Below are 24,951 nucleotides of genomic sequence, written 5' to 3'. Positions count from 1 at the left end.
AGGAGAAAATCATGGAGAAAAGTGGTTATTCTCCTCTAAAGGGTTTTTCTCCATGGGTTTCCCCTTGCAGGCTGGCAGCCTTCCAGGGGCTGTGGGTTGGGAGTGAGGGGTACAGCAAGACCAAGGGGCTGTGGGTAGGGAATGAGTGAGGGGCAACAACATGGGCAGGGCACCAGCATATCAGTGCTGCTCAGTGCCATAAAGCAGTTGGGGGGACAGCGGCAGCTGGACCCACGTCCTAGTGAATGAAGGGAGCAGGGGGAGCTCCGATTTGCCATGATAAAAAAACCAAAATCAAATGCCAAAATATATAGGTATTTAGAATGTATGTCACTATAATGATTGGAGCACTGGTGGGCTTTCAAATTGCTTTAAAATTGTAAATGTATCAATAAAAATTGTGTTTAACTGATGCCTAAATATATATAGTGGCATTTCATTTTAATTGTGGAAAAATGTGGATTGTTGGTCTTTTTTAATCGGACAATTTGTGGGTTCCCTGCTAATGAGGCAGATGTCTTCCCCCTGCACTGCCCTCTGTCCAGTTTTTTCCAATGACTAGTAAATAGAAGGGGCAGTGATTCGATTTAAAAAGAAGTGCTGTAGGATATGAATAACTTCTGGCCTGTGGTGTAGTAGTTAGAGTAGGGGTGGGTAATTATTTGGGCTAGAGGACCACTCGGGGTTTTGGTGCGTGGGGTGTGGGGGTGAGAGGTGGTGCCCACAACAGCTCACCAAAACTCCCTAAGTGATAAAGACCTAGACCTGGAAGCATATTGCAACTCTGCCCCGCGCCCCAGTCCTGCGCTGTCACCATGATCTAGGCCCTGGCCCAAGAGTCTCCATGGAGACCAACCAAGGACCCCTGCAGGCAGGGCATGTTCAGCTGGGCAGATGGGATGGGGCTGCAGGCAGGTGGGGAGTGGCATCTGGGAGCAGGATGGATGGGCAGGGCTGGGACCAGAGCCAGGATCATGGGGTGGTGACAGTGCAGGGTTTGGGCCCAGGGCAGAGCTGCAATCCACTCCCTGCACGCTCCTGCCCATGTCACAGGGACGTGTGGAGAGTGGATTGTGACTGCCCCAGGCCCCAGCCCTGCTCTGTCACCACCCTGCACATCCTGCTTCTAGATGCCACTCCTCACCCACCCATAGTCCCATTCCACCCGCCTGGCTGAGCTCACTCTGCTGTGGGGCTCCTGGTCAGTCTCCATGGAGGCCCTGACTGCTCGTTCTGTCCGAAGCTCCCTCTGGTACATGTAAGGCGCATGGGCTGGGGTGCCTGGGCAGCGGGATTGAGTCTGGTGGTGGTGGTAACATGAGCAGCGGCAGCCAGGAGCCACTGTTGCCAGGGCTGCCAGGAAACACAGTCCGTATGCTGCACCCCCTTGCCCCACTGTGCGCCCTCACCCTGCTGTGGTGGAACTGGTCACACACACCACAGGCCAGGCTGTCCCCCACGCTTGGGCCAGGAGCAGTTGAGGAACCTGCTGCAGGGTGGATAAAATCCCTTAGTGGGCTGGATCTGGCCCACAGGCCACATTCTGCCCAGCCCTGAGTTAGAGTGCTGTGATAGGAAGTTAGGAAGCTCCAGGTTCTGGTCCCTCTGGACCAGAGTAGAGGCCTAGAATCTAGGTTCTCTGGTGAGTGTTCTTGCTAATAGGGCAAAAGATGGAAAGATTATCTCTCTGCCATTTTGCTGCTGGTGTGCAGAAAAAGTCTTCTACATGCTCTGGTTCAACGGCTCCCAACCTTTTTTGCTGCGACCCTAAATCCGGATCATGATCCCTGCCCCCACTGCTGACTTGCTTATGCCCAGCAGCATCAGCAGACCCCAGGTTGGGGTGGGATCTTGGGGACAGCAGCAGCAAGAGCCATGAAGACCATGGGCTGGGAGAGCCCCACAGGCAGGAGGGGCAGAGTGAGGGGCGGACCCCCCGCAACCCTGATTTGGAGCACGACCTGAGGTTGGGAGCCACTGCTCTGGCTCATGCATCTGCCCTGTGTGTAAGTGGATTTTTTTAGAAGAAAAATGCCAGGCAGATGACCAAAACTGGATACTTATATGAGCAGAAGGTGAATAAAATGCCACCCCCAGTGTTTTTGTGTTGTCAAGTAAACAACAATTTTATGACAAAAATTTCTGAGCAAACAAAACAACATCTTTGCTCTATCATATAAGACATCTGTGGTGAAAGGATAACTCTGAGGCTGAAAATGTTCTTTCAACACTTGCTTCTGTTGTTAAAACTGACAGTATAATTTTAGTCAGCTGACAGTTTGAGCATAACATTTTCTGCTGTTTCCAGTATCTTGGTTTTTTTTTCTTACTGAATTATGGCTCATCTGCAAATAAATAAGAAAATCACTCAGCCTTTCCTTTGTTCACATATTCCTTTCTTTTTCGGAGAGTTTACAAACTTCAAAAATTTCCAAATTATCAGGTGATATTTTAGATGCAGGTCTGTCTGACACTGGTTCGAAGTCATTATTGTTTGTTGACTTCAAACTGGAGCATTTCCATTTTGACTGTATTTCAGTTAAATGAAGTTCTGCCTTGATATGTAGAATCAAGGTCTATAAATAAACAAAATGATATCAAACAGTGTTTTCTCCTTCTTTCATTTAATCGGTAAGGATTAAGGAGGTGGAAAATAGATTTCTGATGTTTCTGGTTGGCATTTTAAGCAAGTACTATAAAAGTTATTCATGGTCTGGTATTCATATTGACCAACATGTGTTGTCATTTTAACAGGATTCAGTGCAATTATAATATCTTCAGTGGCACTCCACTGTACTTCTTTCAGATGCAGCTTATGGTTTAAGGTGGTCATGTCCTGGCAAGAAGCCAGATCGCCAAGAAATGGTCAAGCATGTTATATGTTGAGTGCCATCTAGTAGGACAATTCATGTTTGGATTTTCTAATAAAAAATTTCTAACGACTACCAATCTTGTTTGGTTTTCCAACTTTTTTCAACATATCAAGTTTATGAATTCTGTCAGACTGTATGTTCCTTCAGTCTTTGACTGAAAGCTGAAGAAAAGAAAAGGGAACTCCCTTCAATGTTACATCCATGGCAAGTATATTAAGTCTAGCTTCTTCAACCATAACAATCAAATGTATTGAACCTGGTTCAGTCCAAGTTCTTTTTAAGCATCTTGCTGAAGAATAAAATCTTTATTTCTCCTTATAGAATCATAGGCTTGGAAAGGATCTCAAGAGTTATCTAGTCCAACCTGCCCTGCACAATGCAAGATACACTATTCCTATTCTATCCTAGACACATATCTATCCAGCAACTCCTTGAAAGCATCCAGTAAAGGAGATTTTTCTATTGGGTAGATTCTTCCATTGTCCTACTGTTCTGCCTATAAGGCTTTTTTTTCTGGCATATAATCTAAAACTGCTTTGCTACAGCTTAAATCCCTTACTTTGTGTCCTACCCTCTAGGGCAAGGAAAAAACCTGTTCTTCACGGCAGCCTTTCAAATATTTGAAAAATACTTTCATGCCTTCACTTAATCTCTTCTCCAAAATGAATAAAACTTATCTCTCTCAATCTTTCCCTGTATGGCTTACATTCTAGCTCCTTTTCCTTAAGGACACGATCCTTGAAGCACAAAGGAAGTCTATTCCCATGCGGACGAAAGGTAGCAAAAGGGCTGGGAAGCCCTCTTGGCTAAATAGGGAAATCATGGTCCTCTTAAAGAAGAAGAAGGCATACAAACAATGGAAGCATGGGACAGTCCCCAAGGACTGGAAGAGGGTCAATGTTGTGCCCATCTTCAAGAAGGGGAGGAGAGACAACTCAGGTAACTATATGCCGATTAGCCTAATTTTATCCCAGGGAAATCCTGGAAAAATTCATTAAGGAGTCTATGTGTGATAGGCTTGCAGAAGGTAGGATTCTGAATGACAGCCAGCATGGCTTCATCACAGGCAGGCCTTGTCTTACCTATCTCATTTCCTTCTATGACCAGGTAACTTGCCACCTGGCTAAGGGAGAGGTTGACATTGTATACCTAGGTTTCCAAAAGGGCTTTGATCTCATATCCCATGATGTTCTCACAGGAAAATTGGAAGATTGCGGGCTTAACTGTGAGACAGTTAGGAGAGTAGGAAGCTGGCTGCAGGGTAGGATCCGGAGAGTTCAATGAACAGATCTGTGTTGTCCTGGCAAGAAGTGGCTAGCAGTGTCCCTCAGGGGGAGGGGGACCTGAGCGACCTGGAGTGGAGGTGACCACCTCCCCACACACACACACACACACACACACTGCCAAGCTGCTCCAGCTTTCCCCACAGGCAGCCCAGCGCCTGAACCAGCAGTCCCAGAGGGAGAGAAGGAGGGAGGAGGACAGGCTCTTCTTTTCCCCATGGGGAAAGCTGGAGCAGCAGGAGATGCCATGCTGCACTGTCCCCCAGAGCTATCTTGGGGAGAAGTCGTGCGGGGCTTTGGCCAATTTTCAGAGAGCTGCAAGTACCATGCCAGAGAGCTGCATGCGGCTCACTAGTTGCCATTTGGCCACCTAGGTACTATGCCATGCCTTCCTATGCTCCCCTTAAACTAGGTTTCCCAAAGAATGAAGACCAAAGCCTGAGGTAAGTGAGGAAGTGGGTGACCTGGAGCAAGTACAAAGCAAGAGGGGGTAGCGGGGAAGGCCTTCTCATTCTACTTGAGAAAGTAGGGAAATTGGCTAGTAACCTAAGGTGCCTATACATGAATGCATGGAGCCTGGGAAACAAGCAGGAAAAATTGGAAGTCCTTGCATAGTCACAGAACTATGCCATAAAAGGAATAACAGACTTGTTGGAATAGCTCACATGATCAGAGTACTGTCATGGATGGGTATAAACTGTTCAGGATGGACAGGCAGGGGAGAAGAGGAGGAGGACTTGCAGTTCATGTGAAAGAACTGTATGATCACCCACAGCTCAAATATGAAACTGGAGATAGGTCTGCTCAACGTCTCTGAGTTAGGATCAGAGGGGAGAGCAACAATGGTGATATAGCGGTGGGTATCTGCTATAGACCACCAGACCAGGAGGATGAGGTGGATGAGACTTTCTTCAAACAGCTAGTGGAAGTTTATCAAGCATAGGCTCTGGTTCTCATGGGGGCCTTCAATCTCCCTGACATGTTGAGAAGGCAATACAGCAGTGAGCAGGCAATCCAGGAAGTTTTTGGATGGTGCTGGGGACATAAGAGGACATTTGCATCTCCTGGTGCAAGTGCAAGTGTTGAAAAGGCCAACTAGGGCCCACGCTCTTCTTGATCTGCTGCTCACAAACAGGGAAGAATTGGTGGGGAATGTAGAAGTGGATGGCAACTTGGGCAGCAGTGACCACAAGATGATTGAGTTCAGGATCCTCAGGAAAGAATCTGGGCCAAAGCAGTGCAGCAGAATAAGGACCCTGGCATGGGCAACTAGTGCCTCCCGAGTCTGGGGGGCCATCACCGGGGGGCATGACTGGGAGGGAAGGGTCCCCCAGTGACTGGGGGGAGCATGTCCCCAGCAGCTGGTTGCCAAGTGCACTGGTGGCACAGTAGTGGTGAAAGTGCCAGCACTTCCACATGTAGCACAGTGGAGGTGGAAGTGCCGTCCCCAGCAGCTCGTGGGAACTCGGCTTCAGCCACATGCTGCTCCGCATGGGACGGACCCAGCCGGGTCAGCACCAGCCAGGAAAAGTGGCATGCAGCTGAAGCTGGCTTCCCATGAGCTACTGGGGATGGAAGGAACCTGGCCGGGCCTGCACCAGCTAGCAGAAGCAGCGGTGGAGTCGTGTGCCACTCCGGACAGGACAAGACCAGCTGGAGTGGCAGAGGCTGAACTGCATTTTCCCCCTGCCTGCACCGGTCAGTCCCGAGCAGCACATGGCTCTGCCGCCACTTCTGCTGGCTGGTGCCGACCAGGCCGGGCTCATCCCGTCCCCAGTAGCATGTGGGAAGCCAGCTCCAGCTGCATGCTGCTTTGGATGGGACAGACCTGCCCAGGTCGGCACCAGCCAGCAGAAGTGGCGGTGGAGCCGTGTGCTGCTTGGGACTGATCAGCGCAGGTAGGGGGAAAGTGCAGCTGAGCCCCCGCTGCTCCGGCTGAGCTCATCCTGAGGTTCATTTAATGTTTGTAAAATGCTTGGAGAGACCCACATAGATGCACTGCATAGAAATGCAAAACATATTTTGACTTATTTGGTTGGCACCCTGGGCTAAGATTTTCAAAGCTGAGTCAAAAGGCCAACTTCCATTAAAATGAATGGGATTTAGAGGGCCCCAAGTCTTTTATGACAACTTTGTAACATGCCTATCTACCCCTTTTTGCAAATCTCAGCCATAGTTTGGAAGCTCAGCCAAAGAACATAAGAGCTTTTGAACATAAGAGCATAAAAAGTGCCATGCTTGGTCAGCCCCATGGTCCATCTAGCTTAGTATCCTGTCATGAACAGTGGCAGAGGTTGATGCTATAGAGGGAGTTTTGAACTGGTTAAACACATTTCATTGTCACTTCCTGCAACTTCACTGGCGTCCAAGGTCATGTGACATCACTTCCTGTGAGGTCTCTGAATATGGCTCGCCGGCCCACTGGGTGTTAAAAAGTTCATGATCCGGCCCCACATTCAAAAAGGTTGCACACCTGTCGCAGTGCACTCAGGTGCCCTGCACCTGAGAGCGGAGACTGCTCCGGGGAGACCCCTAGTGGCAGAAAGGGGGAGGCTCAGCTGCCAGTCACCAGGGCTGCACAGGTGCTGGTTGCTGGGGCACCTGGTAAAACCAGCTGACCAGGAAGGGGCAGGGCTTATCCCTTCTTAAGCCCAGGTAGAAGGCCAGGAGGGCAGTCCCTCTCCAGCAGCCATGGGAGTAGGGACTCAACTTGGACAGACAGAGGCGAGGACTCTGGCAGTGAGAGCATCCCCAAGTCGCTGCTGGGGTTGGGGAGCCCTCCTCCCCACCCCCCATCTGCTCCCTCACTCTCTAGTAGGGAGTAGCTTTTGTTTGACCAGACAGTCTAGTTTTTATGTTGTAGCCCAGAGGCTTTATGTTTTATGTTTACTGTTTCGACCGGAGGACCGGGTGAGGCTGTTAGGGGTTGGAGGAGGCCTCATAGGGACTCCACAGTAGCGTGGGGGTTCTTGGTGCCTGAGAGGGCGCAGCATTTGCGGGGTGCTGTGGCCCTAGCCCCAGAGCGAGAGGGGGCAGTGAGAAGCCCCAGAGTGAGAGAGAGGGGGCAGCGAGGAGCCCCAGAGCAAGAGAGGAGGCAGTGAGGAGCCCCAGAGTGAGAGGAGGGCCAGAACATAACAGGGCCCAGGTCAAACCACATCAACTCCATCTGCGAGGCTTGGGCTGCAGTGTAGGGGAGGAAAAGGAGCCGCAGGTAGCGCCCCCTGTCACTGGGGCGCGGAAAAATGGGCAGCCTCCCACTGATTACAACCATCTTCTAATCAAGTAAGATCAAGGCGTGGCAGCAAAGTAAGCAGGCGGTTGGCCCATTACAGGAGGGCGGAGCCACTCCCAGAAAGGCTCCGATATTGATACTCCTGTCACAACACCCTTGTACTAGGGGGTAGGGCTAGGATTCAGAGAGACCTGGACAACCTAGAGGACTGGACCAAACAAAATCTCCTACAGTTCAAAAAGGACAAGTGCAAAGTCCTGTACTTAGGATGGAACAGTCCCATCTACTGGTACAGGCTAGAGACTGACTGGCTAAGCAGCAGCTCTGCAGAAAAGGACCTGGGGATCACAGTGGAGAAGAAGTTAAATATGAGCCAGTACCGTGCCCCTGTTGAAAAAAAGGCTAACAGCATACTGGGCTGCATTAGTAGGAGTGTTGCCAGCAGATTGAGGGAAGTGATTATTCCCTTCTATTTGGCACTGGTGAGGCCACATCTGGAGTACTGTGTTCAGTTTTGGGCTCCCCACTACAGAAAGCATGTGGAAAAATGTGAGAGAGTCCAGTGGAGAGCAACAAAAATGGTGAGGGGGTTGGGGCACATGACTTCTGGGGAGAGGCTGAGGGAACTGGGCTTATTTAGTTTGGAATAGAGAAGACTGAGGGAGGATTTGATAACAGCTTTTAACTACATAAAGGGTGGTTACAAAGATGATAGAGCTAGACTCTTCTTAGTGGTAGTGGATGACAGAACAAGGGGCCAGGTGTCAAGTTACAGTAAAAAAACCCTTTCTCACTAGGAGGGCAGTAAAGCACTGGAACTGGTTACCCAGAGACATTGGAGGTTTTTAAGACCTGGCTAGACAAAGCCTAGGCTGGGATGATATATTTGTGGATGGTCCTACTTTGATCAGGGGACTGGACCTCCTAAGTCTCTTCCAACCCTAATTTTCTATGATTCTACTATGATACTAATGCACCCGAAAACTGTATTTCTTTTTTGGCAACTACATCATATCTCTGGCTCAAACTGAGTCTGTGATCCATCAAAACTTCCAAATTCCTCTCAGCAATGCTAATACCCAGGAAGTTACTTCCTATCCAATATTTGTATATTTCATTGTTCTTCCCTAGGAGTAGCATCTTACATATAATCAGTGCTGATTGTTGTTATGTGTGAATTTGCTTAAACAGTTTCAGCATTTGTTGTTTTTCCAGAATGGTGTCAACAATTTTTGTAAAATTCTGCACTACTGTAAGTGATCATCCATTTACAGTGACTAATTTTAGACAAACATTCAGTAAGGTAACTTCATCATTTGTTATCATAACCACCTTAATTTTGAACAAGGAATCCATATTGGATTGTATCATACTAGCCTTCTAGGATGTGGGTTCATCAGGTCTGCATGTCATGGTTGTTTGTTATTTTAATTCTGTCATTCTTTTATATTTTTCCTAAAATAAGTGAACCATAGTTGTCAAGCTGCTATATTTCAAGAGAGCTTTTCAGATTGGTGATATGGTTCCATGACATGATTGAATGATGGTCTGGCTCCCCACTTGATACACTTTTTTTAATACTGTCCATTTTGAAGAACCTTCTCATGCGATTTTGTTAATTTCCTCTCATGATTAATTTTCAATTGCTATAATAAATTACAATAGAAATACGATTTTTAAATAAACCAAAGGTGATAACACAACCCGGTTACATATTTGCTGAATCTAATCAATTGTGCTTGTTTCTGGAAAGTAGAGGTAAATAGTCCAAGAAGCAGTTCAGAGTGAACTTGAGTCACTGCAAAACTGCGTAAATTAATTTAACTTTAAGGAATAGTGTCCATTCTAGTCTCTCTTGCACCAAAGAAACTAGAGAAATCAATTGAGTTGGCACTATCCCAGCAAGTGGCAATGTGTCATACTCCAAAACAGTGATTCTCATACCATCCTTTTCTATTCCAGGGGCCAGTCAGTCCATTACTCAAAGCACCACAGTCTGGCACGGATCACCCCCACCTGCTTGACCTCTCTCCCTTCCATTTTTTTCTCTCTTTCTCACTTTTGCTCCCTTTTTGTTTCCCCCTTCCCTCTTTCTCTCCCATTATCCCTTCTCCATCTCTCTCCTATTCTCTCTCTCTATCTTGCTTGGGGCCTGAGCTGCTGCTGCTCAGTCCTTTGCTCAGTGCTCACTTGGGCCAGCAGGGCTGCCAATCAATAGCAGTGAGAAGTCACCTCAACAGAGGAATACAGGCTGCCTCCCAGGTGGAACTTGGCTGTAACCCAAGCCTGCCAGAGCCAGTCTGGGATCTGAAGAAAAAGAACTTCTCTGGGGATGAGATGGCTATCAAGCAATGTCCCAGAAGTGGGACTTGAGAATGTCTTTAAGTGGGGAAGTGAGTTTGTGGCATGGGTCAATAAGGGAGGGCTGGAGTGTTGTTGTAGCCACCATGGTTTAGGAAATGTATGAGGCACAGATTTTTAGTGGTATCTTTTATTAGAGCAACTGTATAGTTGGGAAAACTGTTGGACAAGCTCTTGAGAATCAAGTGCCCTTCCTCAGGTCACTAGGTAAAGGTAAGGAAGTCATTATCATTGTCCTTAGGCTTAGAGTCAGCATTCATTTCTGGAACTGGGGAGCATTTACCCCCTTTCATGCCCAGTGGAAGCTACTCTCAGAAATGGTTCATCTATCTTGGGACTCTATGCTACATCATGTGATGTGTACCTCCAAAAGTTTCTTTTTCTCTCAATCTTGTGGAGTTGCCTACTTTTATTCTCATTCTCTCCTCTCTAGTAGCAATTTAATGTGTAAAATTACTTTTTTTAAAACAATAACTGTTTTTTTCCTTTCACATCCAATTGAGTTTTAGTAGACATGACAAAAAGCATGGTTCAGGTTTAGTTCTGGTTCAAGTTATCAGTTTGAACCGGTACTTTGTATTCAGTTCTGATTTAACCCATTGGGTCAAGGTTACTAAATCCTCCACTCTGATGACTAACTTTTATACAAATCTCACACAAGCCTCTAGGGCAGGGGTGGGTAAAATTCAGCCTGGGAGCTGGATGCACCCTGCCAGTCCATTCTATCTGGCCTGCGGGGCCCCCAAAAAATTTAGAAAATTAACATTTATCTGCCCTGGGCTGCCTGTCATGCGGTCCTCGATGACTTGCTGAAACTCAGTAAGTGGCCCTCTGCCCAAAATAATTGCTCACCCCTGCTCTAGGGTGCGTCCCCATGAGTGCACACATGCGGCAAACCCATCTGCAGTGCTGCAAACTGCATATGCCTCATGTGCAGACATTCACCATGCCACTAATTAGCAGTACAGGGTTTTTTTTTACACCAGGAGATCCAGGTGTAAAAAAAAACAAAACAGAAAAAAGCAGGGCAGCACACATGGCTGCAGCATGTGCCTCCTGAAACTGGAGCCTGGCTGGCCAGAGCCACATTCTGCATCCCTGGGAGGCCCCCAAGACCACAGGTAAGGTTGCAGGAGCCATTCCAGGTGCTGGCCCCAGCCTCCCCTACCCCACTCAAGGCAATTTGCTGCATGCCAGAGTATGCATGAAGGGATGTTCCCTGGGGACAAGTAACAGCAAAATAACTATGTGCCACTGCTAGATGTCCAGAGGGAAACACACATGCACACTCATTTGGACATGCCCGTATTGTTCATTGTAGTCTGATTCTTTAGTCTGTGATGCCTAAAATTGTTTCTATGAATCTCAGTTTCTACTGATTCCATCAAAATTGGATGAGGATTGGTGACATGGTTGCAGAACTGCCATCTTTAGCCATCAGCTTCTATGGACTGAAACAGTACTTTTACATGAAATGTAAGTTTATTTTTATTTTGACCAGCTTCACTGATCCAGCTTCACTTCCAAGAGAAAGTTTATCATATGGATTAATATAAGGAGGAAAGCAAGTACTTAAAACAACAGTGAAAAGGGGTGACCTTGAGCTGCTTTTATTTGACTTCACATAGGCATACCTGGCAGTCAAACCCTATTTATTTTAAAATATATATGTGTGTCTCTGGTAACAGCACACAGTTGTTAATATATCTTTTTCAAAGGCAGAATTTGATTTCAATTAGAAGAATTTTATTTTCCTCAGGTGATCTATATATATAACCAACCTGCAAGTTTTATAAGATAGCAAGAAATACTGTGTTAAAAAGGCTCAAAACACTTTTATTTTATTGTTCTAAAAAGGCTTCAGAAAATTCCTTAATTTTTCCACCAATATTGCTCTATAATTCTGTGGAATTCAATGGATTTTTAAAATCCACAGGACAGTTTCTATCTGGGAAGTGCAAAAAACAGTGTATTACATACAACATGAAGATTGCTTTTGACAGTACTCAAATCATTAGCCATTTTTTATTATTTAATCCCAATTTTTAGTGCATTTTTATTTTAATTTTCTACAATAATGGACTATTTCAATATTCTAACATTTTTACAAAAACTGGCAAAAAGAAAATGTCACTGGTAAGTTATGTGGACGTTTCTTATTAGGGAGTTTCTACAGAAATAACTTTATTTCTTGTTAAGTCATGGGTCTATGGCAATCCAGAGACTGTTATACATAAAATAAAGTTATATAGAATCTAACTATTAATAAATGAGATGCAAGGGACTAGGACTAATTCTTCTGTGCAGGAACCACTGTGAAAGGTTAATATTAAAGGCCTCCCCTCACTTCTTCCCCATGCACATACATAAGATCTGGTATCAGGTGTGTTAGGAAGCAGCCAGAGCTCTTCAGTACTATGAAACCACAGGGCACAGACTGAAGTACAGCTCCCTGTTGTAACTCATGATACTTTGCACGAAACGTCATGAGTTACAACGATCCTCTGGATCCAACAGAAGTACACTGTTGGGTCTGGGAGAGATGTGGAATCCAGCTGCTGGCTGTGAGCCTGCAGCTCATTTCCCCTAACAATGCCCCTCCTCCCAGCCCCTGTGCTATTTTCAGAATGGGGAGGGGGGGAAAGGAACTGGAGGAAGCTCCTTCTGCGGTTTCCCCAGCCAGCAATGGAGGGTGAGGTGTATGGAATGGAGCCCTCCACCCTCCAGTGCTAGCTAAAAAAAAACAGACCAAACTCCCTCTGCTCCCTTTCCCCCTTCCCATTCTGAAAACAGTGCCAGGGCTGAAAGGCAGCACAGACTGAAGTTACTGAAACTGCTCTGTTTTGGAGTGTTTTCACCTGAACCCTTATTCAATGAGGGTTCCGATTGTAATGGGATTGGGCCCTTTTAAAGTGGTCTGCAGTCCTGCATTTTTGTTTGGTCACAGCTGTAGAGTGAGAGAACCCTAAACCTCAGAATTTGACCCCTTAAAATGCACTGGCATGATATTAAAACAAAAAGGAAGAGCAAGGCTACTCAAAGCAGAAGCCTATTTTTTCCAGTTGGACATTCCATTACAGAGAATCTAAGCATCAGGAATGTACTCTTAAAAGAACAATTTCAAGCAATTCTATGTTTGGGGTGAAGAAAGTCAGTCACCCCTCCGTTTTTTCAGGAATAACAACCAATCTTAGCTTTGCCTGTTTTCCAGTTTGTTGATCTTCACATATATACTCTTCATTTTCATAAAGTCACTTCAGATAATTTCTTATGCAAATGTATCACTCTATTTTCAGGTTATTAAACAGCCAACAAGAGTCTGTAATACCTTCAGTTTTAGTGAGAGATTCCTGTATTGTATGCTGTCAACAGAGTAAATCAATTCTGTGATCAGTGAAGTTTTCAGCTCCTACAAACAGGACTCTGGGGTGTGGAGCTGTCAAAGCATAGTGTCTATACCAACATCTTTGGCATAGGGCAGCAAGGTTTTGAAAAAGTCCCCTTAGAGGTAAGGGAGCATTCTCTAAAGGTGGTTAAAATGTTCTACTGTTATGAATCTGGAAAGATCTCCTTGCTCCCCCACATCAGTGAGTTTCAATGTTATTTCAGATAATAAAGTTGTAGTCACTCAACATAGTATTTTAATTGCTGATATAGTTCTGTGACGGGGGCAAGTTTTGGGTTGGGTTTCATGTCGGCCCGCCCACCTGTCTAAGTAGGGCAGTCCACCCAGTCTTTCCTGCCATGACTTGCTGTTTCTTAACCTGGTGTAAAATGCAGGAGGCTGCCCATTTTAAGATCCTGATTCCTAGAGGTTTACACATGGCTCCAGCCTTCCCTTACCAGGTCCCATGCCTTGCAGATAGCATCCAGTTTCTTATTGCACCCTGGCTTCAGGCCGGGCCAAACTTGGTCCACTGTTGGGCCTTTCACACACTGCCCCTTTCAGGGCCACATTCATACTGCTCCCCTCTCACTGGGGCCTCTTCCACTCTGCCCTCTTTCACAGGGCTGCTTGCAGGCTGCCTTTCACTGGGCCACTCTCAACCAGCCCTGCTCCCTTGAGCGACCTGGCTTGGGCCATCAGGCTTGACTACTCTCATACTGGCACTGAACATGCAGCCCTTCAGCTCACTCATGGTTCCCTACTCTTATGTGGCATAGTCCTTTTGCCTAACACTGGGCTGATTCTGGCTCTAGTCCCTCACCAGGTGACTTTCCACTTTCACATACTCATGGGGATTGATACCTGTGCTGCCTTTCAGGCCGTCCTTCAGCCCTACTCAATACACCACATGGTGCAGCCCTTCAGACTGGCCTCCAGTCCTATTCTACACCTTGTTTCTGCACAGTCTTTCAGGTCATAACGATGCCCCCTTCTCTGTGTGGGCCCACCATACATTACTGCCCCCACTATGGGGCCACTCTCCTTCCCTCTCTCTGGGCCATCCTCCAGGGTCTTACAACCCTGTGGGGCTCAGGTGCCCGAAGACATGCCTGGCTTCCATGCCTGTTCCTAAGTCTGGTGACCCAACAGAATGTGAGGGCTGGGGTTAAGGAAACCCTCCCCTCCTTTCACTGAGGAGGCAACTGGCCTGACATATCTGGGGAACTCTCCCACCAGAGTTAGCCCCACAAGGGCATCCTTTCCCAGCAGGATGCAGTTTTCAGTTATACCCAGGACCAGGAGCCTCCTTCCATCACCATAGCTCCTGCCCTTTCTTCCAAGGTGTTCCTAAGCAGCAGCTCAGCTGGGTGTTGCTCTTTTGGCTTCCAGCAGTAGACTGCTGCCTCTGCCCTGTCCAAAATGGCCTAGATCTAAAATGGCCACCTCATCAGGGTTGGCCCACATCTGCCGGCTGCCTGCTCCCAGTCTTAAAGTGCTCAAAAGTGCCCTGCCACAAATTCAGAAATTAAATGTCCCAAGTCATTCAAAGGTAAGAGGAATAAAACAGTTATGACTGGCTGTGTCTAAATGAGATGCTGACTGTGCAGTCATTACTGTGCAGAAACCAGAATTACTGAGTAGTAGCGCCAAGGAATGGCTTTTTTGTGATGCTGACTGTGCAGTAGCTTCTGACTACTGTATAGTAGCCTTGTGACATGCTTTCTGCCACGTGATGCTACTGCGCAGTAGTCATGGGCTACTGTGCAATGTCTGGTGTAGATGCAGCCACTCAGAATGAAAAAGAGGCTTTAAAAAATAACCCTGCCCCTTTGTCATATTAAACCTGGTCAACTATAACAAAGCAAAAAAGGTTCATTTTGACGAACATTTTGACGAACCCCCCCCCCCAAAGCTCTTCTCTATTCAATTGATGGAGCATCCCCATCACAAGTTTTTGTTTTTGTTCGTCTCTCTGCTTTTTAACACCCATTTGCTGCGTGTAAGATCTGTTCTCCTGAACTCTAAGGAAGAGTCCTTTATCCTAGATAATGACCCATGCTTTCAGGCAGGGGACTTGCTGGGGTGGGATGGGCTTCACCTCTCTCCTAAAGGCAAGCATGTCTTCTCTTTCAGGTTGGCTGATTTCGTACGGCGAGCTTTAAACTAGCATCGCCGGGGGAGGGGGCTGCAGGAAGACGAGGAGACACCACCCGAGCAAGACAGGTGACAAATGCAAGGAGTGCCCAGGTGGGAAACAGGGGTCCAGACAGTTTCCCAAATCGGGGGATAGCACACACAGCTAGGCAAGGTTTTAAATGCCTATATACCAATGCTTGTAGCACGGGGAACAAACAGGAGGAACTCGTCCTCAGAGTAGTCAGTTCAGACCCAGACATAACAGGGCTTACAGAAACGTGGTGGGATTCATCCCACGACTGGGCAGTTAGCATTACGGGCTATAGGCTTTACAGGCAGGATAGAGAAGGAAGGAAAGGTGGGGGTGTTGCGCTCTATGTCAAGGAGCAATACACATCCTCTGCCAGCAGAATGGGGTCAGAGGAGGGGCAAGCTGAAGTGCTCTGGGTCAAGATACAAGGGGGCCATGGGGAGAGGGATCTAATGGTGGGGGTCTACTACAGACCCCCCAACCAAGGGGAGGAGCTGGACCGAGAACTTTCGGGCCAGCTTGCAGAGGCACTTAAGGCAAGGGCTGTAGTTGTCATGGGTAATTTAAATTACCCGGACATCTGCTGGGAGGAACAGTCAGCCAGGTTGGACTGTTCCAGGAGGTTCCTGGCTGAGATACAGGACCTCCACTTAATTCTGGAGGTGCACAGTCCCACCGGAGGAAATGCCCTGTTGGACCTGGTCCTGGCCAGAGGTGATGACCTGGTAAGGGGCGTACAGGTTCTTGACCACCTGCGTGATAGTGATTATCGCTTGCTGGAATTCACCATCCAGTGCAGGGTGTCAAGGGCCTGCAGTAAGGCGGTAGCCCTAGACTTCAAAAGGGCCAACTTCAACATGTTGAGATTAGTGGGAGAGGCACTGGGGTTCTTGAGAGCAGAGGAACTCAGTGCCCGAGATGAGTGGTCGTACCTTAAGGAGACGATACTCAGGGCCCAAGGGATGACCATCCCAAAAGAAGCAAGGGGGGCAAGAGTGCCCAAAAGCCCCCCTGGCTCACTAAGGGCACCCAGGAATGCCTGATTGCCAAAAAGATGGCGTACAAACTGTGGAAGGGGGGTGCTGTCTCCAAAGAGGAGTATACCTCCTCTGCTCGGGCCTGTAGGGGGGGCTGTCAGGAAAGCTAAGGTGGACATAGAGCTAGGACTAGTATCCAAGATCAAAGATAATAAAAAGTCCTTTTTCAAATATATAGGGGGGATGAAGAAAGCACTTGGAAATATGGGGCCCTTGCAAGATCCTCTGGGCAATCTGGTGGTTGCACCACAGGAGAAAGCAGACCTCTTTAACCAATTCTTCACCTCCATTTTCTTGTGCAGGGACTGGGACTTCCCCACCGTGATGCAAGACGGACTCGAGGGGAACACCTCCAGACCTCAGGTTGGGGAAGACTGGGTTAGAGAGCTTCTGGAGGGGCTGGATGTATTCAGACCAGTGGGTCCAGATGCTCTCCACCCCAGGGTGTTGAGGGAGCTGGCAGGGGTTATTGCAGGGCCCCTGGCATGGCTTTACGAGAACTCATGGTGCTCGGGCCAGGTGCCAGATGATTGGAAGATAGCCAACGTGGTCCCCATCTTTAAAAAAGGGAGGAGGGAGGACCCAGGCAACTATAGGCCCGTCAGTCTTACCTTAATCCTAGGGAAACTCTTTGAGAAGATCATCAAGGAGTACATCTGCAATGGGCCGGCTTCAGGGATGATGCTCAAGGGCAACCAGCATGGTTTCTTTAGGGGTAGGTCATGTCAGACCAACCTGATTGCCTTTTATGATCAAGTCACAAAAGCATTGGATGCAGGTATCGCCGTGGACTTAGTCTTTCTGGACTTCAGCAAGGCCTTTGACACCGTCTCCCATCCCATCCTCTTTAAAAAACTAGGCGACTGTGGCATTGATGCCTACACAGTCAGATGGATTGCAGATTGGCTCAAGGGTCATACTCAGAGGCTGGTGGTGGACGGGTCATATTCGACCTGGGGGAAGTGGGCAGCAGAGTCCCCCAGGTTTCGGTCCTTGGGCCTGCGCTGTTCAATTTCTTTATCAGCGATTTGGACGATGGGGTGAAATGCAACCTGTTTAAATTCACTGATGATACCAAAATTTGGGGTGAGGTGAGCACGCTAGTAGGGAGGGAAAGACTGCAGCAAGACCTGGATAGGTTACAGGGGTGGGCTAACAAAAACAGGATGCGTTTCAATACTGACATGTGCAGGGTGCTGCACTTGGGCAGTAGTAACCAGCAGCACACTTATAAGATGGGAAACTCCCTTCTTGAGAGCATGGAGCCAGAAAGGGATCTTGGAGTCATTACTGACTCCAAGATGAACATGGGCTGACAATGTGACGTCATGGTTGGCAGGGCTAACTGGACCTTGTCATGCATCCACAGGTGCATCTCAAACAGGGCCAAGGAGGTGATCCTCCCCCTCTATGCAACACTGGTCAGGCCACAGCTGGAGTACTGTGTCCAGTTCTGTGTACCCCACTTCAGGAGGGATGTGGACAACATTAAGAGGGTCCAGAGGAGGGCCACCTGCATGGTCTGGGGACACCAGGGCAGACCCTACAATGAGAGACTGTGGGACCTGAACCTGTTCAGCCTTCACAAGAGAAGGCTGAGGGGGGACCTGGTGACTGTCTATAAACTCACTAGGTGGGACCAGAAGGGTTTGGGAGAGACCTTGTTTCCCCTAGCGCCCCTGACATAACAATATGTCATAAGTTGTTGGAGAGTAGGTTTAAATTAGACATCCGTAAGAACTACTTCATAGTTAGGGCGGCTAGGATCTGGAACCAACTTCCAAGGGAAGTGGTGCTGGCTCCTACCCTGGGGGTCTTTAAGAGGAGGCTTGATGCCTACTAGCTGCAGTCATTTGAGCCCAGTTTTTCTCCTGCCCAGGCAGGGGATCGGACTTGAAGATCTACAAGGTCCCTTCCAACCCTACTTATATGATTCTATGAGTCAAGAGGAGAAACAGTGGGGCTCAACCTAGGGCCCAGTCTCTGAGGAGTGGAGCAGTAGGGCTCCCTTTGCAAAAGATCAAGCATGAAGAGTGAGGGCCTTGTCAGACCTTATGTTGTAAGCTGAACAAATGTTTATTGGCTTAGTCTTGTTTGGTTTAGTGGAGTAGTCACATGTAAAGATAAAAAACCCTTCTCTGACTGTCCCTGACCTGCACAGCTGTGACCTGCCACTAGAGGCTTTGTGAGCAGGGGTGGGCCTAGGGGCTAGGGGAAGGACAGGCTCACTGCTTCTGCCAGGCAGAGCAAATACTGCAGCCCCAGAGTGCCTGACAATCACTTTTTTAACAACTCAGAAATGTTTGATAAATGGAAAAATAATGAATTCAGCTTCCTTTTGCATTCTCTAATCTGTCAGTCTTCAACCAGCAGCCTTACTTATCAAGAGCGGAGTGAGGATGGCCTACTATTAGATAAATAATCATGTTAGAATCATAAAAAATTCAGGTTGGAAGGGACCTCAGGAGGTCATCTAGTTCAACCCCCTGCTCAAAGCAGGACCATTCTCAACTATATCATTCGAGTCAAGACTTTGTCTAGCCAAGTCTTAAAAACCTCCCCCTCTTCCATATTTGCCATGTGCATGGAGTAGGGGGGCACTGCTGGCCTTGCTCCGCCCTCCCCGTTGTGTCCTGACCCTGCTCCCCCCTGCGCCACCACTGCCACCTCCAAGGAGCCTGGCCTCACCCCCAACTCCTATTCCATCTGCTTCGTTGCCACCTCCAGGAAGCAGGGCAGGGGAGCACGTCCAGGGAGCAGGGCAGCTGTGCTGGCCTTGCCCTCCCCTGTTCTGTCCCTTGTATCCCCACCATCATGGTGGCGCTCCGCCACACTGCCACCTCCTGTCTGAACACTGTCTGCACACTTCGACTGGTTGTTTCTGTCAGCCAATCAGAGTGCAAATAAAGTGTTATGGACAGACAGATAGGCAGACAGACAGACTGTTGCTTTAATAATATTAGAATAATAGAGGAAATAAATATGATCCCTTGCAGTCTGTGAAAATAATGCTTTTATCTTTTTTAGTTCTGGAGTATACTGCAAAAGGCTAAAAATTTCAATTGCAATTTAACTGGCCAAAGATAAGTATTCATCTGTGAAAACCAGTACTTTCCACAGTGCCAAGATATTTTGGCATATCTGCAAAACAGTGCAAGAATAACAGATATTTGAAAGAATAATTAACTTTTTCAATATGATTATGCCTGTCACTACAATCCAGATTTCATGGGTTATCCAACAGATTTTATTTTCTTTCAATGTTTCTCTTGCACTAAGGTTAATCTTATAAAATCATATTGCTACTTAAAACTGAACACATAAAGGCATATACAGTAGCAATTTAACTTCTCTATTGAATGAGACTGAATTCACGTCATTTGGAAAGGTAACAAATACAAAGAAATTTTAGTACAAGTTGTTAAAGAGGGAACACTTCACTTTATGTATGCTAGTAAGCTTCAGGTAATATGTTAGCCCAAAACTATGCTAGTAAACTTCAGGTAATATTCAGGTAGTATTAATAATAACCCTTTTCTTTGATCTGAATAAATGTTGCATTTAATGCAAGAAAAAGAAGCTGCAAGATCAACAGTAAAAAAAATCCAGCAGCAGGTGGCTCAGGCACCATAGAGATGCAGTTGAGGTGCAAAGGAATGGGGCAGAGGAACAAGACAGGGTGAAATGGCACTAGTGAAGTTTCCTGCCACCCAGCCAAAGTGCTGTGCAGATGAAGACCAGAACCTCTCTGGTCTTAATCCAATGGCTCCACAGAATGGATCTTGCCCATGGACCATAGGTTACTGACCCCTGGTCTATACACTCAACTCATGCTCCAGGCCAGATCTGGACTGTGGGACTCCTCAAGAACTAGATCAAGCTCAGGGCAAGTGGCTCTGATTCCAGCATTGGGCATGTGGTGGCACTAGCCACTCAGACCCAGAGCATGTGACAATAGTGGCTCCAGCTTCAGCATCTGTTGGCAGCAGCTCTGTTCGGCGCACAGGTGCTAGCTGCAGCATAGGGAATGATTAGGCCAGCAGTGGAATAAATGGCACTCAGGCTAAATTGCCACTTGCCACAGTGGTGGCAACAAGCAAAATGGCAACTGTAGTTATATCAGTCCCTGCTTGCCATCCTGCTGCAATGACCCCAACAAGGCCTAGGGGCCCTGGATTCTGCTGCAGGCCAGTCCTCCTTGCATTGACTTTTAAGGCTTCATTACCACTCATTATAAAAGACAAAAGTAAGAGATCTACAGAATATTAGGTCACATTCTTCACCAGTGGAACTTGTAAGTCATTTGACTCAGTAAATGAACATTTTGATTTGGTATTTCATTGAGATGTATTAACACAGACTCCACATTCAGTAAGGGACTGAATGAGGTAACCAGTTACACATGCACAACTTAGTTAAAACATTTATCTTTTCAAGCATAAACATTATTCTTCCATAAGGAGTCAGACCCTGCAACAATTCACACTACAAACTTCAGTTGAATTCTCTGTAGCCCTTTCTAAAACAAATGTGTCTGTGTATATTCACACACATCTGCATAAAATGTTGGAAATTAATGAAAAGGTAAAAATGAAGTAAATGGTTAGTTATACTACATTACTTGCACCACATGTATCAGTTAATCTGATTAAAGTATAATTAAATTCTCAAATATAATCTAAATTTAAGATAATATTTATTAAAGAGAAATATAAAGAGAATGCTGGCTTGCTTTGTATCTCATCAGCTGTTTTTTATACCATTAGCATGAATACTATTGCCGCCCTTTGTAACAATTGCTAGGTCCTCTGTATACCTAGTCAGTGCAACTGCACTTGATTTGTGCTCACTGGCCAGATGACTCTTACCTTGACTCCTCTTATTCTTACAAGATATTGAGCTATTAATGCCCAGAGTACATGTTATTGTTGTATATTTTTACAACCTCATTGCTGGAAATACTACCAATAAAGTGTAAACCAGTAAATATAAAAGCAACAGGTAGCAGAAGGAACAACAGACTCACAAAGACCTTCCTAAGAAATTCCTAAGAAAGTACTGAAGTTTCCCTTCCCTTCCAACCCTGACATTACTTGTGTACTTCACCTTTTAAGAACTTCTCAGAATTGCTATTGACATTGACAATTAACTATGGTATGGTCCTTTATCTACTGTGGCCACCTATAAGTTTATCGGGGTGCTCAGTAGGATCTGGGAGAATTTCCGTTCACCAGAGCGCCCCAAGGGATGACAAAGTCAAGTGGTCACAAACTCCGCCATGATCGGTTCAGGCTGGACATAAGGAAGAACTTCTTTACTGTCAGAGCCCCCAAGGTCTGGAATAGACTGCTGCCAAAGATGGTTCAAGCACCTACTTTGAACGCCTTCAAGAGAGTTTGGATGTTTATCTTGCTGGGATCCTATGACCCCTGCTGACTTCCTGCCCCTGGGGCAGGGGGCTGGACTCGATGATCTTCTGAGGTCCCTTCCAGCTCTAATGTCTATGAAATGAAACACTGAAATCAATGGCAATATTCTAAGTAATATTGACAACTATACTATCCAGACTTGAGTGAAAACTTTGCTGAATTGATGACTGAAAAGGAGAGAATTGCTTTGTGCGTACCACTTTAAGAGGCTTGGGCAGGCAACTTAAAAGTGGTCACATGACCATTAGAGGGATCCTGGATTGGAGGATGGGGCTGACCAGCCTCAGTATAAACTCAGGCCCTCAAAGATGAGCTGGCGGTTGCTGGAGGGAGCCAGAAGGATAACATTGCCGGGCCAGAACTGCTGCTCCCAGAACACCTGGAGCTTAAAGGTAGGAACTATGGAGATAGAGGCAGTTCCTGGTCCTGGGGCATGACCTGAAACTAAACTCTACTGGGGAGGATGGTGTGCTGGGGCTACCTGTGGCAGGGCAGACTCCAGGAAATGGTACGCCAATGCCTCCCTAATGAAAGGTGAATATGGGGCACTGGAAAGCTTCAGCCCCTGCTACCTTGTGGGTGATGTGGGGGCAGGGGAGGGAAGGCTAGAGGAGCACACCCCAACCGAAAAGCATAGGGCCAAGGCCCACAGAGTGGAGCTTGAGGCCCATGGGGTGTAGTGGCCCTAGTGAGACCCCAGTAGGTGGAGTGAAAGCTGTATGCCACGTAGAGTTGGGTCCGTGGGGGGCCTGAAGGATTGCACATAGGCTGGCGAGAGTAGAGGCCCAGTAAGGGGCAGAGAGTGGGTCAGTCCAGTAGGGTGAACAGTGGGCTCAGGAGGGTTCCAAAGAGTAACTATGTGGGTCACAAGCTCATGGAGTGAGAACTATGTTTGGAGGGGCCCAAGAAGGTGGAACTGTATGGGAGAGAGGACTAGATGCTCAAAACCGAGCCAGAAAAACCTCGACTGGTCTATGCTGGGGCCAGGACCAGAACAGTCAAAGGGTAAGGACGCTCACCACGAGGAATGGCCAGAAGCTAGAGGCCTGGAGTTCTGTCTGGCCTAGAAGCCAAAGGTCCCAGGGTGGACCAATGTCAAGAGGTAAGGAGGTCTAGGGAGTTTTGAAACCCAGAATGAGGGTGGAGGTTAGGCTGCCTGAGTAGGAGGTATCTAGGTTGGTTCCAAATGTCAGGCAAGCACATAGTGGGGCCTAGAGTGGGCCTGGAGCCATACAGTGATGCCATCTGCAAGCCATGAGACATGGTATAAGGGGAGGTTCAGAGCCATGTATTACACCCTTGGTATTGGGCATTAAATGGTTAGCCTCCTGTCTTGTAAACATCCATTTCAGTTATATCAAAGGCATGGTAGGTGAACCAGGTGGGTGGACTGACCTAGACAGGTGGGTGGACCAATGAGTTGACTGGCCACGAGGTGGCCCCCTATTACAATGACTTTTAGTTAAAGCATTCTCACCCCCATTTTGAAGCATGGGGACACTGAATATATGAGATGCTGAGGTTGCTGGAACATGCTAATTAACTTGCTTCAGCAGACTCAATTAATCGAGTTTGCTCCAACACCCTGTAATTACAGCACTTTCGAGCAGACGTTCCACATGTCTACAAGCACCCAGTATGTTTATACTAAAAATGCATGGCACAAAAGAAGAAGTTCACTTTAGCTCTAACCACATTCTTAGAAAGGTTTTCCAAATACGTATAGAATTATTAGCCTACAAATACTAGAGCCCTTTCAAAATACTGCAAATTATTTACTTATTACCTCAGTATAAAATTTTCTTAAACTGAATGCCAGCTGCAAATTTAGCCAAACATCAGATACATGAGAATGTATTTAATTACCTTTTGTGCAGCAAGATGAAGAGCAGTTCTCTGGCTACGATCAGATTTATTAACATCTGCTCCTGCCTTCAGCAAGGCCTCAGCACAATCCACTCTGTCAGCCAGCACACAGTACATGAGTGGTGTTCTCCCAAACTGGTCCTCTTTATTTTTCAGATCAAGGTTTCCTTTAATGATAATAAATAATTATTAAAGTTTGTCTTCTAAACTTACAATTATATTGCCTTACAATACAATGTAACAATATAATGCTTCAATAACATAAAATGTTTCTATGAATTTGAGAAACCACAGAATCTGTGCAGACAAAACAAACTTTGATCATATGATATTGCTTTACAATAAGTACGTTTAAAATTAAAATAAAAGAAATACAAGTCTTGAAACAAATAGTCAAAATTACAGAGAACACAATGAAAAAAATCAGGCTCTATTTTCTATCCTGACAGGGGGCTGTCTAGAGGCCAGTCTCATTGTCAGCCTGCCCACCTGTCTAGGGCAGTCCACCCACTTGACTTGCCTCCCACGCCTTTGTTGGAATTAGTCGTTTGTAGGTGGGAGGCTGCCCATTTATTGCCCTGACACCAAGGGTGTAATACTGTGAACCATCCCTCCACCATGTCCCATGCCTCGCAGATAGCATTCATATCCACTATAACTCCCCTAGCTCCTTAGCTGGGCCATACTCGGCCTCTGCCCCCAACTTGGCCTCAGGCATCCTCAAGCATACCTTGGGCACATGCCCCCGACTGGGGCCTCTACTCTGCCATCTCACTGGAGCCTCTACTTCCAGTCGGCCTACGCGCAGCCCTTCAGGCCCCTAAAGACGCTACTCTATATGGCCTCCGGCTGCCACTACTTCCCATCAGCCTACGTGCAGGTCTTCAGGGCTGCGCAGACCCTACTCCAGCTCTCTCTCCCTCACTGGGCTGAACTAAGCCTCTAGCCCCTCTCTGGGCTCCTTGGCCTTATGCCCATTGGGCCTCAGCTGTCTGTCAACGTGCCTGGACTGAACCTGAAGCCCCATTCAATGGGCCTGGGCCCTGTGTTTTTCTGACAGGGTGTGCTCCCCTAGATTTTCCCTTCCATGAGGTATCCACAAGGCAATTGGGGCTGAGGCTTTCTGGTACCCCATACTCACCTTTCACTAGGGAGGTACGGGTGTGGTATTTTCTGGAGACTGCCCCACCACAGGCAGACCTACCACACCATCCAACCCCAGCAGGGTGTACTTTCAGGTCGCGACCCAGGTCCAGGAACCTCCTCCATCCCTATAGCTCCTATCCTGACCTTCAGGTGTTTGGGGAGGTACAGA

The 24,951-nt window shown here is 47.1% G+C and overlaps 1 protein-coding gene across 5 annotated transcripts in view; it reads right to left on the bottom strand.

The window, feature by feature from the left end:
* INVS (inversin) overlaps nt 1-24,951 on the bottom strand; it is a 226,767-nt gene that overhangs the window by 153,577 nt on the left and 48,239 nt on the right. For all 5 annotated transcript variants that reach the window (XM_090049450.1, XM_090049448.1, XM_090049445.1 and 2 more), the window contains one exon: nt 23,637-23,803. In XM_090049450.1, coding sequence (XP_089905576.1) covers nt 23,637-23,803 — 167 coding nt within the window. The remainder of the gene's footprint in view (nt 1-23,636; nt 23,804-24,951) is intronic.

Source organism: Crocodylus siamensis, chromosome 5 (assembly GCF_052110815.1).
Source record: "Crocodylus siamensis isolate JL-2025a chromosome 5, ASM5211081v1, whole genome shotgun sequence".
Lineage (NCBI taxonomy): Eukaryota > Metazoa > Chordata > Crocodylia > Crocodylidae > Crocodylus > Crocodylus siamensis.
Note: the sequence above shows the minus strand (reverse complement) of the source record. Positions and strands in the feature narration are given on the sequence as shown.